The sequence below is a fragment of the Guillardia theta genome (assembly GCF_000315625.1).
Source record: "Guillardia theta CCMP2712 unplaced genomic scaffold GUITHscaffold_16, whole genome shotgun sequence".
In the NCBI taxonomy this organism is placed as follows: Eukaryota; class Cryptophyceae; order Pyrenomonadales; family Geminigeraceae; genus Guillardia; species Guillardia theta.
This window is the reverse complement of record NW_005434658.1, coordinates 82,778-100,180: the sequence shown is the minus strand read 5'-3', so window position 1 is coordinate 100,180 and position 17,403 is coordinate 82,778. Positions and strand designations below refer to the sequence as shown.

Below are 17,403 nucleotides of genomic sequence, written 5' to 3'. Positions count from 1 at the left end.
ACCTGTGAGTCGTCACTTCATGTCCGTCATGTTACATCTTAGGGTGTCATGTCAAACATGTTCTTGTTGTTCTCTCTTTTGTTGGTGCTAAGTTACATGGTCATGTCATGACTGTGCAACAAGATTATGTACCTCAGTGCACAAGAGTTCTCGTCTTACATGTTCATACCAGCACTTATGTACATGTTCATATCAACACTTATGTACATGTTCATACTAACACATGTTCTTATCTTTCTGATCTTCATCTTCGGCTCTTCTCAGATCCTCGTCGTGGAGGGCTTGACGGCTTTATCCCTCCTGGGCATGCCACGTCATCTAATCCTCATCAACTTCCTCTGGAAAGTTTTGAGAGTTTCCTTCCTGGTCAGGGCAAAACCTTCTTCCCCTATTCCTCACTACTGCCCCCCCCCCTTCCCCCCCCCCTCCCTCCTTCTTCCTCTCTTCCTCCCTCCATTCCTCCCTTCTTGCTCCTCAACCTCCACCAGCTTCCCCTCCCTTCCCTGATCTCTGCTTGTCCTATGAAACTCTATTCCGCTGATACTCCTTGCAGGTCCTCCTTGCGCTAAAGCTCGATGGCACTAAGATCGGATGGTCCGTCCTTGCTCCCCCCCACACCTCTCCCCTTCTCTCCTCCCCTCGCATCTCCTCCTCTCCTCTCCCGTCCCGTCTCCTGCCCTCCCCGCTCTTCTGCTCTCCCCTAACCCCCCCGCCCCCCTCCCCTTCCCTTCCTCATCCCATCAACGTCGCATGCTCCATCTCATTCAGTCGCTCCAGGTTTTTTGTCCTCTGCCCGCTGCTCGTCTGGTCGGGACTTTCCATCATCCTCATGCTCAAGGACGTTATCGAGCATCGCCGGCTCAAGACGAAGAGCAAGAACAAGGTCAACAACCTGCTTCCTGCTCCCCCTTTCCTTTCCTTCTCTCCCTCCTCTCCCTCCCTCACTCTACCCTCCTCTCCCTCCCTCACTCTACCTGCAGGACGTGACCTTGGAAGAGGAAGCGAGTAGATACGCTCCTTTCTTCTTCGCTCTTCGCGCCACCCTCGCCCTCGGACTCCTGTATGACCCTCCTCCTCTCTGCTCCCTACCCCTTCTCCTTCCTACGCCACTTTTCCCTCCCTCCCTCCTATGTTCCTCTTCCCCTTCCTCCCCTCCTCCTCTCCTATGTTCCTCTTCCCCTTCCTCCCCTCCTCCTCTTCGCTCCTTCCCTCCCGTCCCCATCGTACCCTTCCTTTCCCTCTCCTCTCCTCCTGTCTTTGTCCTCCCCCCTCCACTCCTCCGCTTCCCATCCTCCCTCTCGCATCCCTCTCGCGTTCCCTCCCACCCGTTCTCCTCCTCCACTTCCCTCCCCTCTCCCCCCTCCTCTCCCTTCTCCTCTCCTTCCTCCCCGTCTCTCAACCTTCTGCAGGATTTCAGTTCTCCTGCTGTGCCTTAGGATGTGCCTGCACTGGATCCTCTCATTCACCATCATCGTCATCCCCCTTATCCTCAGCATCGTCATCGCCTATCTCATGATCTGCTGGGCCATGCTCCTGTTTCGCCCTAAGGAGGTGAGGGAGGGAGGGAGGGAGAGAGAAGAGGAGGGGGAGGAGACGGAGAAGGGAGGGTGGGAGGAGGAGATGGCACAGAACAAGGAAATGGGATGGGGAGGGAGGGAGGGAGGGAGGGAGGGAGGGAGGGAGGGAGGGAGGGAGGGTGAGGCGAGTTGGTGGGGGAAAAGTGAAGAGGAGGAGGAGGGGGAGCAGCAGCAGCAGCAGCAGCAGCAGAGAAAGGATTGCATTCCTCGCTATTCTAACTTTGATCTCTCAGCTGGGCGAGTATGAGCAGTTCTCCAACCAAGACAGCCCATACGGGACGTTCGAAGGTGACGCGTGTCAGACCTGATTGAACACTTGACACTCGTCTGAGCACAGAAGGAAGCTCCTACACTTAGATGAGCGAGGAAGAGATGTCAAGCGACAAGACAAGACAAGACAAGACAAGACAAGACAAGACAAGACAGGATACAGCAACACCAAGGGAGCGGCTAAGACGGCATCGTAACGCGGAGGCATCCTTGCAACTGGAGCAGCCAGCGAGCAAGTGGCGATCTTTGCTTGTCCTGTCAAGTGCCCTGATCGAACTCATGAGGACGGTGGTGAGGTAGAAAGAGCAGCAGCCGAGCAAGCGAGCTTCCTGTTATTCATTTCAACGTGCGGGGTTTAAAAATCATTCTGCCGCAAGATCGATGAGAGAGAAAGTTATCTCTCTGTTGCCTTCTCTTTCTCTCTGTCGAATCTCTGTATCTTCAAGAATCTTCCTCTGCATCTGACCATCAACATCGTTCTCTTCTATTCCTTCTTCACCACCTTAACAATTTTACACTTCCTCCACTCCTACTCCCCTCTGCCCGCCCCTTCTCCTCCCCCTCCCCTCCTCAGCATCTCATCAGAACACAGGAAACTCGTAGTTCCTCGTCTTCGTCTTGTCTGCTGTGAGTGTTCCCTGCCGTTGTACATCGTAAACTCTCCCCGTCGCAACGTACGCCATGGCTGGGTCGTCGTTGAGCCCGATGATCTCGTTCCCGTCGCTTCCATCCCTCACATCGGCATACACAGCTCCTGACCCGTCAGCCTCCTCTGGATCATCAACAGGAGCAACAGGAGCATCGGAGACAAGATCGTCGTCCTCCGCATCTCCAGGGAACGAGGCGTCGAGCACGGTCCCCATGAGCCCTCTCTGCCGCAACATCCCAGCACGGGCCGCTCTGCTCGGTGCATGGTTGACGCTGGCGACGCTGCTGTAGCTGCTCGTGTCTGTGATCATCATCAGCATCATCGCCGACAGCATCAGCATCGTCGCCGCCATCATCGTCGTCGTCATCCTCCTCGCCGCCGTACCTAGCACTGCCTGCTGCATCGTTCCCCAAGAGGCAGGTCACCACCCTACCCCCTAGTAATAACGAAATTGAACCCTACCCCCTTCTCGCCCCGCTGGGAAAAAAAAATGAAAACCAAGAAGTAGAGTTGAGTAGAGGTAGCAAGGAAGCGAGAGGAGAGGAGAAGAGGGAGGAGGAGGAGGAGGAGGAGGAGGAGGAGGAGGAGGAGGAGGAGGAGGATGATAATGATGATGGTGATGATGATGATGAGGAGGAGGAGGAGGACACGGGGATATTGACGGCATTATCAGTTCGTTGGCGGACAAGTCAAGGAGGGTCTTCACACCGTCGACAAATTTTCGCGAAATCGTGGAGAGCAGCGAGACGGTAAAGATCAGAAGCATGTTGAAAACACCACATCAATCTAGAATCTTGTGAACCAACAGAACAGCGTGACCTGTAGAGCTTCTGAGATTTTAAGATGCAAACTAGAAGTTACAATTGTCTGAGACAACTTCTAGTATGCATGAGACAATGCTTTCCATCGGAACATCAGAGGACAACATCGCTCGTCTTCCTGCTCAAGTTTCCTCTCTCCTCATGGGCACTTGACCGCTGACTTCTCGATGAGAGCTGCTAGCACAAGGGGCAGGGCGAGACTAGCACAAGCTGTCGACGGGAACCGTCATGTGCTCTGGTATGATCTGACCGTTGTGCAACTTGACTGGCGACACCTGAGGAGGGGATGAGACTGGCAGCAGGCGGAGGGAGAAAGGAGCACCAGACGGTACTGAAAGTTCGCGTCCCTCCTGAGCTCCCAGACCTCGCAGTTGGAAGGGTTTCGGACCTGAGGGAGAGGAGGATGAGGTGGAGGAGAGGAAAGTGAGTGGTAAGGAAGAGGATGAGGAGGAGGAGAGGGAGATGGCGGGGGGGAAGGCGGAGGAGGCGAGGGAGGAGGAAGAGGCGGAAGAGGAGGAGAGGGAGGAGGAGGAGGGGCGGAGGAGCAGGAGCAGGACAGCGAGAACAAGTGAGAGAAGGGATTGGGGGGATGAGGGTTGGGAGACAGAACAGGAGGTTACCTGACTAAACTCCTCCACCGACCACTTGAAGTAGTACTGCCAGAGCATGTGATCATATGAGAGGAGAAGAGGGAGGAGGAGGGGAGGGCGGGAGAGCGAAGATGAAATGAATAGGATGAAGAAGACATTAGTGAAGTGGTGACCAAAGGATGAACAAGGGCGAAGGTAAAGGAGGAAAAGGAAATGGACGGGGAGGAGGCAAAGGAGGAGGAAGGGCGGGAGGGCGAGAGGAAGGGCGGGCAGGCGGGAGGAAGGGCGGGAGGCGGGTCGGCCGGCCGGCCGGCCGGCAGGGAGCTCCATACCATGCAGAAGAGCCTCATGGTGATTCCATGGGTAACGATGACATAGTTGGGATATCGATACCTCGCCATGTCGCGGAAGACAGAAGCCCACCAGCCCGAGATCCTGCCGGGCGTCTCAGGAGGAGGAGGATAGATGAGGGAGCAGGAGGAGGAGGATAGATGAGAGAGCAGGAGCAGAAGGAGGATGGAGGAGAATGGATGAGGAGGAGAAGAGGGAGGAGGAGCAGGATGGAGGAGAATGGATGAGGAGGAGGAGGGAGGGACGAGGAGAAGGAAGGAGGCAGATGACTTTCAGTCGCACCTATCCCACACGTCCCCCCCTGACTCTCCGTGCTCGAATCGATACCTGAAGGAAAGGCGTCAAGGAGGATTGAAGAAATCAGCTTCCGGTGCTCACCAGAACGGCCCGTAGGTCTGGCGATCCTGGAGAGACTTCTGCATCTGTTGAGGATGCGAAGTAAGAAGAGAGGGAGGAAGAGGAGGAACAGGAAAGCGTCAGCGAGAGCAAGAACAAGAGCAGGAGCAGGAGCAGGAGCAGGAGCAGGAGCAGGAGCAGGAGCAGGAGCAGGAGCAGGAGCAGGAGCAGAAGAAGCAAATCTGTTGGCAACGTGTGTCTTCTCCTCACAGGCAACTCACATGCAGGAGATCCTGGTAGTTGCCAAAGTCCTGCTCCCTCAGCCTGGCGTCCTCCCGGACCTTGTACATGGCAGAGCGGGGCCAAACGTACACGTCGTTGTAAGAGGAGAAGAGGCTCTGCAGAGAGTTGGAGCGGCAGCGGAGATAGCACCTACAGGTGCGGCGAGTCAGCTGCATCCTCGGAAAGGTAGCGCAGCATGGTACTAACGTGCTCGCTCCTCTGTCCTCTGACGACAGTTTGCCCAGTTCCCCCCCGCAGTCTTCCTCGCCGCCATCGTCCACCGAAAGCCCAGCAGCCCTCCCGGCAGGGTTGCAGTTCATGCGATGGAAGTCGCTGATGCACTGGTTCTGGTTCTCAGACTGCGAGCCTGCGGCCTCGGGCGTCACAGGCGGGGAGAAGCTGGGAAAGTGCGTCCCTACCTCCCTTCCTGCTCGCCGCGCTGCAGTTGCACTCGGTCTCGATGTCTATGAAGCAACTGATGATCTCCTGCTGGGCCCGTCAGGCACAGCAGCAGCCGTCGCCTCCTTGCCTTCAAGGTTTCTCGAGTCCGACGGTACGGGGACACTTGGAAGTAGACGGCCTCGTCGCCGATGATGGACTTGAGGAGCATGCCTTGGGCAACGTCTGGTTGGCAACAAGAACCCGTGGGGAAGAAGGAAGGGATACCTGCTTCTCTCGCCTGCCTCCTCCCCTTCTCTGTGAGCGAATGCTCGTTGTCCGGTTTGCATTCGAACAAGGACTTGTCAACATTCCCTTCACTCTGCCAGCAATCTACTCAACAGCATCCCTCCTCCCTGCGCCCGCGCTCTCACCTCCCCGTGCCTGACGACGAAGATGCGCTTCGGACGGCACCTCCGCTCGTACCTCTTCGCCAGCCGCACAATCTTATTTCCTCGTCAGATCCAACCTTCCTCTCCCACACCCTCCATCACCGAGAAGCACAGGAACTCCTTCAAGTGCTCGAGTCGTCCCGACAGCATCAGCCTCTCAGCTGCAGATCATCTCAGGACAGCATCATGAAAAGAGCGGCTGCTGTACCCAGGTACGAGGCGAACAGTACCCCAACCCCAGCAACCACCGCATGCCGCGCCCATTGCACTCCGATCTTGGAGCATGCAGAGATCATTCGAGGGCTGGCAATCTATCCCAGCTCTGTTCCAAAAAGCGCCTTGCGATGCAAGAACAGGTCTTCCAAAGTGTGTCCGTCTGCTATCCAACCGTGTCGCGCCTGAGATTTACCCCAATTGCCTGATGTTGAAATACATTAATTGCAAGTGTCGGGGGAAGATCTCGGTCACTGGAAGAAAGTGGGGGAACAACACAACTTTGATTTCTCACACAAGAACTGCGGATGCAACATCGGCATCATGCTATCGGACACGCCATGTTGCAAATGTACACACACTGAAGGGGACGTATATTCATCGGGGTTAAAAACCCAAGTTCATGGTGAGCAACAGAGTCAGGGTCCTTCCCTTGACATGCATGTTGTCACAACCTCCTATCATCCCGTATCCTATCCTCGTCTCCTCCTCTCCTCGTCTCCTCGTCTCCTCCTCGCCTCCCTCCATCTCGCTACATTTCTGAACAGGCTGCCACCAGACGGCAGGGACATTTTAGCAAACTTTGAGACTTTACTAGAAAACTTTGAGAAATTTGCTTCGAAACTTTGAGGCTTGGAATGTGAAACTTTGAGATTGATGATGTTGAATTAAAATTGATAATTTATATTTATGAATATTTCAAATCCAGGAGAAGTATTTGAAAGCTGCACCCTTCACCCAGTCTTTGACAGCCAGTACCCTACCCCCTCCCTCAGTAAAACCTAAGAATATGAGGAAAAGGACCCGGTGCTTTCCATTTGTGCTAAGAAATCTCAAAGTTGTTTGTTGAACATGCCAATAGGGTGGGTAGGGCATACTGACCTCTAGTAACAACGGGGTACTTTCAGAGCATTTAACACTACAAACAGGGGGTAATATCTGATTTGCAGGGTGGGGTAGTGTTTTGGTCCCGGGCCCCCTCACTTCCCAGTTCTTCAGCCTGCCGCTCCTCCCTCCTCCCCATCTCCTCCTCCCCGTCCCTCCTCCCCATCTCCTCCTCCCCGTCCCTCCTCCCCATCTCCTCCTCCCCGCCTCCCCCTCTCCATCCCCTTCGAACAAGCGAAAGCTATCCTCCCCCTCGCTCCGTCTCCTCTTCTCAGCCTCCTCTTGTCCATTCCCTTCGAACAAGTACAAGTCTTTCTTGCTTCCTTTCTCTCTGTTCTTTTGCAGAAGCCTTCTCGTCTTCCTGTCTTCAACCCTACAGTTGGAGCAGATATCTTGTCTTTTCCAAAGCAGGTGAAGTTTTTGTCTGTATTCCCTCTCCTCCTTGTACCTGTTCTTTGCATGATCCACAGTAGTTTACGTGATACAACGATCGTTTTCCCTGCTTGTGTTCGTTCTGTTCAAAGATGTTGTTCATTGACTCGTTCCGTTCTCAGCGTTTTCACTTGCACCGCAGACTCTTGCTCAACATTTTCTCCGAGCCAGCTGAGGTTTCAGAATGGACAACATCCTGACGGCCAGCGCCGCCAGCACAATCAATGGCAGTGACTGCGAGCAGACTAGCGGGAGCGAGAGGAAGCGCAGATTTGAGGATCTTAGCGCAGATCCTTGCGGTTGCGACGGCGGGAGAAAAGTGTGCAAAGCGGAGGATGCGGCAGAGGTGAGAACCTTCTCAGAGGAGGAGATCAAGGAGATCATCACAAAGATCATGGAGGGAGAGGAGGAGGATGCTCTGGATGCAACGCTGCCCTCGACTCAGCAGGCAGAATCAGCGAGGATGCTGGTCAGAGCGCTAGTCTCACTCATCCCCGAAAGAACCTCGCCTTCCAGCGTGTTGAGTGCGAAGGAGCTGTGCGACAGCTTCTTGTTCTACCACAAGATGGCGAGGTCAGGGCTGGGGGAGCGAGTGGTTGCGATCATGAGAGACGTGCTGGACGAGGCCGTGCAGGAGGCCGTGTGCGAGCTACTGGCTTCCATGCACCCGTCGAGTGGCATGGCTGAGCTGATGCGGGAGAGTGGCGGGCCGGAGAGAACAGTGCAAGCTCTGCGCAGGTTTGGCAAGAACGAGCGCGCTGTGGCGCCCGGAATGAAAGCGCTTGCGGTTCAGATGGAAGGATATGCGGTGGGAGAGTGCGGGGAGAGTCTGAGGGAGGAGATCAGCGGACTGGCCATGGAGGGGGTGCGAGGGTACCAGGAGCATGGAGGCATCTTTCAGTCTGCCTGCAAGCTCATCGAGTGGGTCGCCAGCGATCGGCAGGCGGCTCAGCGAATCTGTGATGAGGAGAACATTCTTGCCTTCATCTTGGGCGTTCGCCTCCACAAGAACGACCCGGAGGTCCTCCTGGCAGGGCTCAACGGACTCAGAGCTCTTGCTCGCGTCAGCCCCTTGCTTCGAAACATCGTGAGGCAGCAGCGCCTCAGCCTCGTTGATCTAGTGGTTGGGATGCTGGGAGGAAACTTGGCGATCAAGGAGGCAGCAGCCGAGTTGTTCTCCTTCGTGGTGCTTGACGGTGACCAAGTCAGTGACAACACCCCGGGCTCAGGAGGGCGAGGAAGCTCGGAGGATCTTTCAGCGGGCACGGCGGATCAGGAGAGTCTTGACACCGACACGTCAACGTCCAACCAGCTGGGGTTCGACTATGTGAGCATGATGCTAAGAGGAGCTGGGCCAGGAGGAGAGATGCAACTTCAAGGAGCAGGGAGCACCGGACGGTCGGGGGGGGAGGGAGCGAATGGCGAGGCTGTGAAGGATATTTGCGACAGGATCGTGCAAGAATCTCAGCGGCCTGACTCGACATGGTTGGAGAAGTGCGTGAAGCTTTCTGGAGTGCTGCAGAGAGAGGATGGAGCGATCGAGTACAGCGTGATAGACGAGACGGGGCTGGTGAGCCGATTGTGTGCGGTCATGGACGAGAATCCCAGATGCTTCGAGAGCACGGTCACCGTCATGCAGGTCTTGAAAGACGTTTGCAGCTGTAGCGGCTTCAACGGGCTGAGGCAGGAGGCAGTAAGAACTATCTTGAACCAGACCGCAAACTTCGATCATGGCGTTGAATCCCTCGGCGACGGGCTCCTTTGCATCGATAGCTGCCTCAAGTGCCCTCAGGGAGCTGAGATGTGCTCCATCCTGATAGAGGAGGAAGGGTTGAGCGTGCTGCCGATGGTTCTCAGGGAGCTGGAGAGGCATGCTTCCGCTAGGGATCTGGATACAACGAAGGCGTCGATTCTTGCGGTGCTGTGCGAGATATTCTACCACCAGCCTGAAGCAGCGGACGCGTTCCAGCCGTCCCACATCGATTGTGTGATGTGCTGCATCAGAAACAATCGGCAGAGCCTTGTCATCCTCAAGGAGGGCCTCGGAGTCCTCTCCTACCTCACTAGCTCCACGTCACAGGGTGTGGTCGACGAGCTGCAGGACCAGCTTGTCATCCAGGAAGTCTTGCTCGCCGTCGCGCAGTTCCGGGGGAACCAAGCTCTCGTGAGCGAGGGATTGCACTCCCTGGTCAACCTCGCCGACGCGGACCTGACCTGCTCCGAGCTCAGCGTCGAAGACATCCGCGCTCTGATCGCCATCGCCTCTTCTCATCGCGGCTCCCTGGAAATCCAGCAAAACCTCTGCATCCTCGTAAGCAACGCCGGCGCTGGAGAGCCAGTCAAGCAGGCGGCATGGCGGGAAGGGCTGGAATGTATCCTATCAGCGGCGAAGAGGCACTGCTATGACGAAGAGTTCTTCTTCGCTGCATGCACTGCGCTGGTTAACATCGGCCGGGATGACCCGGAGAGCTTGCAGGCCATGCGGCAGATGCGAGGACGAGACATCATCGCCCACGGGATGCAGAGTTTGAACCATCAAGATATCGAGAGACTTGGGAACGAGCTGCTTGAGATGCTTTCTGCCTGAACAGGTGCCCTTCGTGATTGCAAAACTCGCGTTGCGCAATTTTATTTGCATGCAAGATTCTTACGCCACCGCAGGTTTGAAATGCCCACCAGATCGCAAGATCCGGGAACAATTTACCAATCGACAATGATTGGGCAGAGGCAACAAAATTTAAGAAAGACGTGAGTGTGTTGAAGGTTGAGTAAAACAAGGTTGATGAAAACAAGAAAGACATTTAGAAATACATTGCAAGTCGTGAAGAAAACACTATCGCCGCTGGTCAACCCCTCTGCTCTATCCTCGCATCAACATCGGTGTCCTTGAGACTTTTGTTGAGTTGCGTTTTCCCGGTCCATAACATTCACCATGCCTGACCAATCTAAAACATTCGCACCGACTCCTAAAACATGCTATCCGAACGCACCATAACACGTCGTCGTCGTCATCACCTTCCGACTACCCATAAACGAGCCATTCGTACCTACTCCCCCCCATCCTAATCCTCACTCTTTCAATTTATTTCTCTACCTTGCGTCATAAATTCCTTGCATCCTCCGCTGCCTTCTTTAGCTCCCCGGTGACCTTCACTCGACACTCTGTCCCACTTGGCCTCCATCCATTTTGCACCATTTTCTTTCCTCCATGGGTTTCTCATCCACTTTGATGACTTTCTGCCTGTTTCATTGATCTGCAACGATCATCTCTGCGCTCACTTGTAACATTTCCTCTTCTACTTTGTCCTTTTACTATCCATTCCTCCCTTCACCAACTTACACCTTTCCTCCCGTTTCTCCCCTTTCGCCACTTGCTACTTGCCTTCCGACCCCCAACAACACCCCATCTCCCTTACCTCTCTCCTCGCCCCTTTCCCCACTGACCCATACTGCACCTCTCGATTTCACTATCCCCCTATTATCCCCCATTCCCTCCCTCCCTCCCCTCTGTTCCCCATTCTCTTCCTGTCCTCCCCCCCCATTCTCTCCCCCTCTCCTCTCCTTCACTCTCTCCCCTCCCCTCTCTCAAACCTCGCTCTTCTCCCTGCCTCCTTCGCACTCGTTCCCTGCCCATCGCGATTATCCCGTCGTTCCTTTGGACTTTCCCAAAAATCTTTTTTTGCTGTTTTTTTAAACCTACCCCTACCATCTCCATCAAAACAAGGGGTGGGTACCTGAAGAAAAGTTTCCTGCAACGAAAGGACGCGAGTCGCCCGAAGGATCCCCACCCTCAACATGAGGATATCTATTGATGTACCCCTGTTCATGAACCCCCCCACCACACCCAAAGGATAAGTACCCCTCTATTTCTGTGTATTTAGCAGGTCATTTTCCTTTCTTGATGCACCCCCTACCATCACAAATGAAGATGTACCCGTATGTGAAATCTTCTACCCCTGCTTCTCATAATTCTATTGCAACCCTCGACACTTCCGACCACCCCACAGACCCACAATTGTGACCCCTCCATCAACTCCATAACCCGTCTACTCCAGCTCTAATTGGTGGACGGAGGAGGGGTATTTGCTAAGTCCGATTATACCCCCTACCCCTACTTCGGATTCGCAGTCCTCTGCTTTACGCAGAAAGTTCTTTACAACATCCAGAAAGTCTTTACTACACAGCGGGTTGCTGGTCCCACCACCACCCCGGATTTTCTACCACCCACCCTCCCCCGAATCCAAGTGGACCCCCTACCCACCAAGCTCTCAAGACACCGCGATGTCTTAAAATTATCACCCCACCCCTGTCCACCTTTATGTCCCTACCCCTTGTTCTGTTTTCAGTCCATCCAGCACACAAAAACACCCTACCCCCTGCTCTAATTTTCACCCTCGAACAACTGCCTACCCACCTAGACTACCCTACCAATGCTGTCGACGCTCCTAATAAAAAACCCTTGAGCCCTTATATGCCACACCCCCACCCCACTATGGCCCATGCATATGTAAACACTAGGGGTACTTAACGGGTAATCCCGTACCCTTACCCTCCTTTTCAAATGAGAGTACCCCAAAACCCACCACCCTACCCTCTTCCTGACCACATATGCTATGCGAACGTGTCACGTCTCACCTTCCTTTAATACCCCCTATTTATCCCCATGCTGTACCCACCCCCATGTACATTTTGGAAACATTTTGCACTACCCTCGTGGGAAAATAGTACCCCATCTCACCTGACCACCGGTGTTCCCACTACCTACCACCCACCCAAATATGGACCCACCCCGTTACGTCACCCAGCTATCTCGATCCAGGATTTTGCAATGGGCATGAGCGCCGCTGCGGGTATGGGCGTGCGGGAGAGGAGGAAAGGCTGTTAATCGCCTCCTCCTCCTTGTTTCCCTTCTCTCTTCTCCTCAGTCCTGTCTTTGATCCCCGTCTATGCCAGTCTCTCTGCTCGCCTCCCCACCACACTACCTGACCTCTGAACTGTCTGTTGCCTTTGGATTCGAGCGGAACCTAGAGTGCAGGCCTTGTAAGGCATAGAGGATCGACACATCCCAACCATGTCATCGGCCCCTGCATCTAGCTCGGCGCCCATGGCCTACGGTGTCCTTCATGAGGTAAGGTCTTGCTGGCATTGGTTGCGCATGCATGACGTAGCCATGTACGCAGAGGGACGGAACGCACCAGGCTCCTGCACAACAGGAGGGGTGGACGCTGAAGAGGATTTTTGACACTCTGACATTCAGCTACCTCAATGAGCTGCTTGAACGAGGATACCAGCGGCCAGTACAGATGGATGACATGCCGAGGCTCCCCGAGGAGGACCTCGCCAACTTCGTGGGGTCAAGGCTGCACCAGGCATGGGAGCAGGAGAGCAAGAAGGCGGTTCCAAGTCTGTTCCGCGTGCTCCTCGATGAGTATGGCAGGGAGTTCTTCATAGGAAACCTGCTAAAAGTTCCTCAAGATGTCCTCATCTTCGCCGGGCCATACCTGCTGCAGAGGCTGGTGGAGTACCTGGACCCGCTATCGCCCATGGCGCAAGAGAGCACCTGGTTCACTGGGATATCGATAGTCATCGCCATCTTTTTCTCTCAGCTGGTACAGTCTCTCTTCCTGCACCAGTACTTCAACCGCGTCTTCCATGTCGCGATGCGAGTGCGCACCGGGCTCATGTGCCTGGTGTACCGCAAGGCCATCGGGCTGAGCCATGTGGCGAAGCTAGAGGAGGACTGCTCGACAGGGAGCATCGTGAACATGATGCAGGTCGATGTGCAGCGAATGTTGGACTTCATCCCATACGCTTCCAACCTGCTGTGGTCCAGCCCCTTCCAGATTTGTTTCTGCATCTTCCTGCTGTGGAGCAAGGTGGGGGTGGCGGCCCTGGCTGGCCTCGGGACGATGCTCGTTATCATGCCGATCAATCTGTGGTCGATGAAGGAGCTCGAGAAAGTTCAGAAGAGGAACATGAAGCACAAAGACGAGAGGGTGCGTGCGGTTTCGGAGCTCCTATCGGGCATCCGGGTGCTCAAGCTGTTTGCGTGGGAGGGCCCAGCCAGCGACAAGGTCCGGGAGGTGAGAGCGGAGGAAGTGAGTGCTCTCCGTCGCTTCGGAGTGCTAGGAGCGCTGCAGGTGAGCAGAGGTAGATCGTGAGGTGTTCTTGTGTGAGGAAAGCTTCCTCCCAGGGTGTGCTGTGGTCTTCCACTACTGCCTTCGTCGCGCTCGCCGTCTTTGGGACGTACACGGGGCTGGGGAACAGACTGTCGCTTGACGTCGCCTTCCCCGTGCTCTCTCTCATTATCATCCTGCAGTTTCCTCTCACAGTCCTGCCCTGGATGTGCATGTCCGCCGTATCCTTCTCCATCTCCCTCAAGCGTATCTCCAAGTTCCTCAAGGCACAATCGCTGCATGACGCGAGGAGGAAGCTGCGGAGCGAGGAGGAGGACGGGAGCTCCGATCCCGACCGCCTGTCCTTGCAGGTCAACAACGCGACGATGGAGTGGCTCCCCGATCGGGAGGTCCTAAGGGACATCAGCATCCGCCTGCGCGATGGCGCCCTGCTTGCCATCGTCGGCCCTGTGGGATGCGGGAAGAGCACGCTGTTGTCTGCCATCCTCGGAGAGCTTGGGATTAAGTCAGGGAGCATCTCGATCCTCGACGGGTCCATCGGTACGTGGAAACTGTGCGGAGGGATGGTTGGGAGGGGGAGAGGGGTTGGAGAGTCCAGGAGGGAGGGTGACTAAGAGAGGGGATGGAGGACACTACAGTGACGAGCGAAGAAGGGAATGGAAGATAAAGAAAGAGGGGGATGAAAGCGGGGAATAGGAGCGAGGAAGAGGTCGGGGAGCAACAGAGCTGACTTGAGGTTGGAAGGCTACGTTCCTCAGCAGCCTTGGGTTATCAACGCACCCTTGAGGGACAATGTGCTGATGGGGAAGGAGTTCGACGAAGGTTTGCATGTGCATGCGCGTGCTGGCTGCTGCTGGAAGACAGCTCGTTGATACGTCACCGCAGATCTGTACTACAGCGTGATCAGCGCGGCAGCGCTCGAGCAGGTGGGGGAGGAGAGAGGAAGGAGGGAGCAGGACATGAAGGTCGTTGGTATGAGGAGAAGGCCAGGAGGATGGAGAATGGAGGAGGAAAAAGAGGAGCACAGAAGAATGGAGCAGGAGGGGGGGGGGAGCAGGAGCAGTCTGCTCGCAGTCATGACGGTTCGCATCACAGGACCTCAATGTGCTTCCTGCCGGGGATGAGACGGAGATCGGAGAGCGAGGGATCAACCTGTCAGGAGGGCAGAAGCAGAGGGTCTGCCTGGCCCGAGCTCTCTACGCCTGCCCCTCCCTCTTCGTCCTCGACGACCCTCTCTCTGCTGTGGACTCCCACGTGGCTCAGGTCCCGATAGCTCACTCCTCCTTCCCGCCATTACCTCCTGTTTCTCGCTGCTCGGCTTGCATCCGTTGATGCTCCCCTGCCCCCCTGCCTCCCCGCTCTGCGCTGTGCTCCCTGGTTTTCTCCATCCTCCTCATCATTACTCCCTGCCTTGCCCCACATCTTTTTCTGCCTCTTCCTCGTCCTCTCCGCTCTCCTGACATTCTTCCCAGCACATCTTTGACAACTGCATCGTCGGTCTCATGGCAAAGAGAAGCCGCATCCTCGTTACCCACAGGTAGGAGAACTCTACCACCTCCCTTCCGTCTTTTCTCTCCTCCCTCGGTCTCCTCCTTGTCCTCCCTTCTGCTCCTTCCCTTCAACTTCTTCTTATCCCTTGTCCCGATCTCTCTCCCTCCCTCTGTCCCGATCCCTCTCCCTCTCTCTACAACCACCCCGCGCACAACTTTCGCATCTACATGCTTCTCTCTTCCTCCCTTGCGTTTTCAGACCTCCTTGTCCACTTCCAGACACATTCTTCCTCTCCTTCGCTTCCCCTGCCCTCCTTCCTTACCTCCTCCTCCCTCCTTCTTGCCACACCAACCTCTTCTTTCTCTTCTCCTCCCTCTCCTCCTTCTTCTACTCCTCCCTCGGCCCTCTCACCTCCTCTCTCTCTCCTCCCTCACTCCCCCCTCTCCTCCTCAGTCATCTTCCTCTCATCCTGAAGCATCTCGCAGGGTGGATCTCATCCGGGCAGCTCCTTACATCATTGCTCTCGGCCAAGGCCGCATCCTGGCCCAAGGAACTTACGAGCAGCTCGTGGCGCAGGGTGTAGATCTCGGGCTCGAGGCTGAGATCAAGGAGGAAGAGGAGGAAGAGGAGAAGGAGGAGAAGGAGGAGGCCAAGAAGAAGTCCGCTGAGGAGAGGGTGCAGGCCCTCAAGGCAGGTTCGAGCTCGCAGAACTTGAAGGAGGGGAAGGGGAAGGGGTCCTTGATGGAGGAGGAGGAGCGAGCGAGTGGGGTAGTCAAGGCCGAGACGTACAAGATCTACCTGAGGTCCATCGGGGTAGACATGCTTGCCCTGATCGTGTGCTCTGGCGTCGTCGGGGAGCTCGCGCACGTGCTGACAGGATGGTGGATCTCCCATTGGGCCTCGCAGGAATCGGAGGTGCCAGTGGTGGAGGAGGACGGGGCTGCTGCTGCTGCTGCTGCCTCACAGGACCCGGAGAACACGTTCTACCTCCTCGTCTACATCCTCTTCGCGCTCAGTCAGGCTGGGACTATCTTCATCAGGGACGTCTTCCTTGCACTGGGGGGCCTTCGCGCCTCCACCCGCCTGCACAATGCCATGCTCGCGTCCGTCATTAGGGCGCCGATGCAGTTCTTTGACACGACCCCGCTGGGGAGGATCCTGAATCGGTTCAGCAAGGATCAGGACACGGCGGATGGGGCCCTGCCCAAGTCCATCGACGAGCTGTACTCTTGCTTCCTTGCGGTCCTCGGACCCCTCTGTCTCATGGTGTCTGTGACCCCCTGGGCGATCCTGGGGGTCCTTCCGGTCATCTACGTCTACATCTCCATCTTCAACTTCTTCCGCAGGACGTCGAGGGAGATCAAGAGGCTGGAGGCGAACACCCGCTCCCCCATCTACGCGCACTTCACCGAGTCCCTCAACGGCTCCCACTGCCTCCGTGCGTTCCAGCTCGTCTCCAGCTTCGAGAGGCAGAGCGAGGAGAGGATCGACCACTTGAACCGCGTCTTCTGGCCCATGGTCTCCTGCAACCGCTGGCTCGGCCTCCGCCTTGAACTTTGCGGCAACATGCTCATCTCCTGCTCCGCCCTGGCTGCGGTGGTTGCGCGTGTGCTGGGGCTGGTGGACCACACGTACGCGTCCCTGCTGGGCCTGTCGGTGACGTACGCGCTGGGCATCACCAACGAGCTGGGGTGGATGGTGAGGCAGACGACGGAGGCAGAGGCGAACATGAACAGCGTGGAGCGGGTGGAGCGATACGCGTGCCTAGAGCCAGAGGCTGACCTGAACGCGCCGGAGGATGTGTCAGCGGGGCAGGTGATGGCGAGGACTGGAGGGGGAGAGGGAGGAGGAGAAGAGGGGCGGGGTAGAGCCAGGAGGAGGAGGAGGAAGGGGAACGAGGGGATGGAGCTAGATGTGGTTGTATGGGATAGCAAGAAGAACAGTTGTAATGCTGAAGCAAGGATCGGAATTGAGTTGGTCGCTGCCTCCCTGCTGATGTTTTCTCAACCAGGCATGGCCAGCGAATGGTGAGGTCGTCTTTGAGAATGTCTACATGAGGTGAGTGGAATAAGACGGGAACAAGACGGGAACAAGCAAGAGAGGAGACAAGGACAGGGCAGGGAAGGGACAGGGGTGTGAGGAGGAGAGGAGCGATGGTGGAGAAGAGGAGAGAGAGGGGCAGTGGAAGAGAGCAGGAGCAGGAATGAGTAGCTTCCTGGTTCATTTCTGCCTGTCTGCAGTTGTGTGACTCTGATCTTGTCAGGTATCGCCCGACTACTCCTCTCGTTCTCAAGGGATTGAGCATGAAAATCTCTCCCGGGCAAAGGGTAAGTTTACTCTCCCCCTCTCCATCCTCTCCTCCTCCACCACCACCTCCTCCATCCCTCTCCCCTCCTTCGCCGGCTCACCTCGAACGTCTCAGGTTGGGATCTGCGGGAGGACAGGAGCAGGCAAGTCATCGCTAATCTCTGCTCTCTTCCGCCTTGTTGAGCTCAGTGGAGGTACGAGGAAGAGGAGGGAAACAAGAGAGAGGAAGGAG

General features: G+C 55.9%; 4 protein-coding genes across 4 annotated transcripts; 3 read left to right on the top strand and 1 right to left on the bottom strand.

The window, feature by feature from the left end:
* Positions 1-1,437: 1,437 nt before the first annotated feature.
* Positions 1,438-2,044, top strand: GUITHDRAFT_104214 (hypothetical protein; the record flags this gene model as incomplete). The annotated part of the gene is made up of 3 exons (XM_005836742.1): positions 1,438-1,551; positions 1,811-1,857; positions 1,915-2,044. 3 exons carry the CDS (start codon positions 1,438-1,440, stop codon positions 2,042-2,044), a joined length of 291 nt encoding a protein of 96 aa, XP_005836799.1.
* A 124-nt stretch (positions 2,045-2,168) lies between these two features.
* GUITHDRAFT_161946 (hypothetical protein) lies at positions 2,169-5,991 on the bottom strand (the record flags this gene model as incomplete). The annotated part of the gene is made up of 15 exons (XM_005836741.1): positions 2,169-2,719; positions 3,542-3,592; positions 3,640-3,705; positions 3,938-3,973; positions 4,240-4,342; positions 4,541-4,585; positions 4,637-4,680; positions 4,876-5,026; positions 5,084-5,243; positions 5,296-5,362; positions 5,442-5,500; positions 5,543-5,636; positions 5,689-5,760; positions 5,809-5,867; positions 5,937-5,991. The coding sequence occupies 15 exons, from the start codon at positions 5,989-5,991 to the stop codon at positions 2,429-2,431; spliced, it is 1,353 nt and encodes a 450-aa protein (XP_005836798.1). The 3' UTR covers positions 2,169-2,428.
* A 1,916-nt stretch (positions 5,992-7,907) lies between these two features.
* On the top strand, positions 7,908-8,618 carry GUITHDRAFT_151301 (hypothetical protein; the record flags this gene model as incomplete). Its single annotated transcript, XM_005836740.1, has 1 exon — positions 7,908-8,618. A coding segment is annotated over exon 1 (652 nt), but the record flags the coding sequence as incomplete, so codon positions are not given.
* Positions 8,619-12,470: 3,852 nt separating this feature from the next.
* Positions 12,471-17,367, top strand: GUITHDRAFT_41282 (hypothetical protein; the record flags this gene model as incomplete). The annotated part of the gene is made up of 11 exons (XM_005836739.1): positions 12,471-13,376; positions 13,430-13,913; positions 14,118-14,195; positions 14,259-14,299; positions 14,469-14,636; positions 14,846-14,910; positions 15,350-15,788; positions 15,831-16,664; positions 16,876-16,922; positions 17,128-17,191; positions 17,287-17,367. Coding segments are annotated over 11 exons (3,207 nt in total), but the record flags the coding sequence as incomplete, so codon positions are not given.
* Positions 17,368-17,403: the final 36 nt, after the last annotated feature.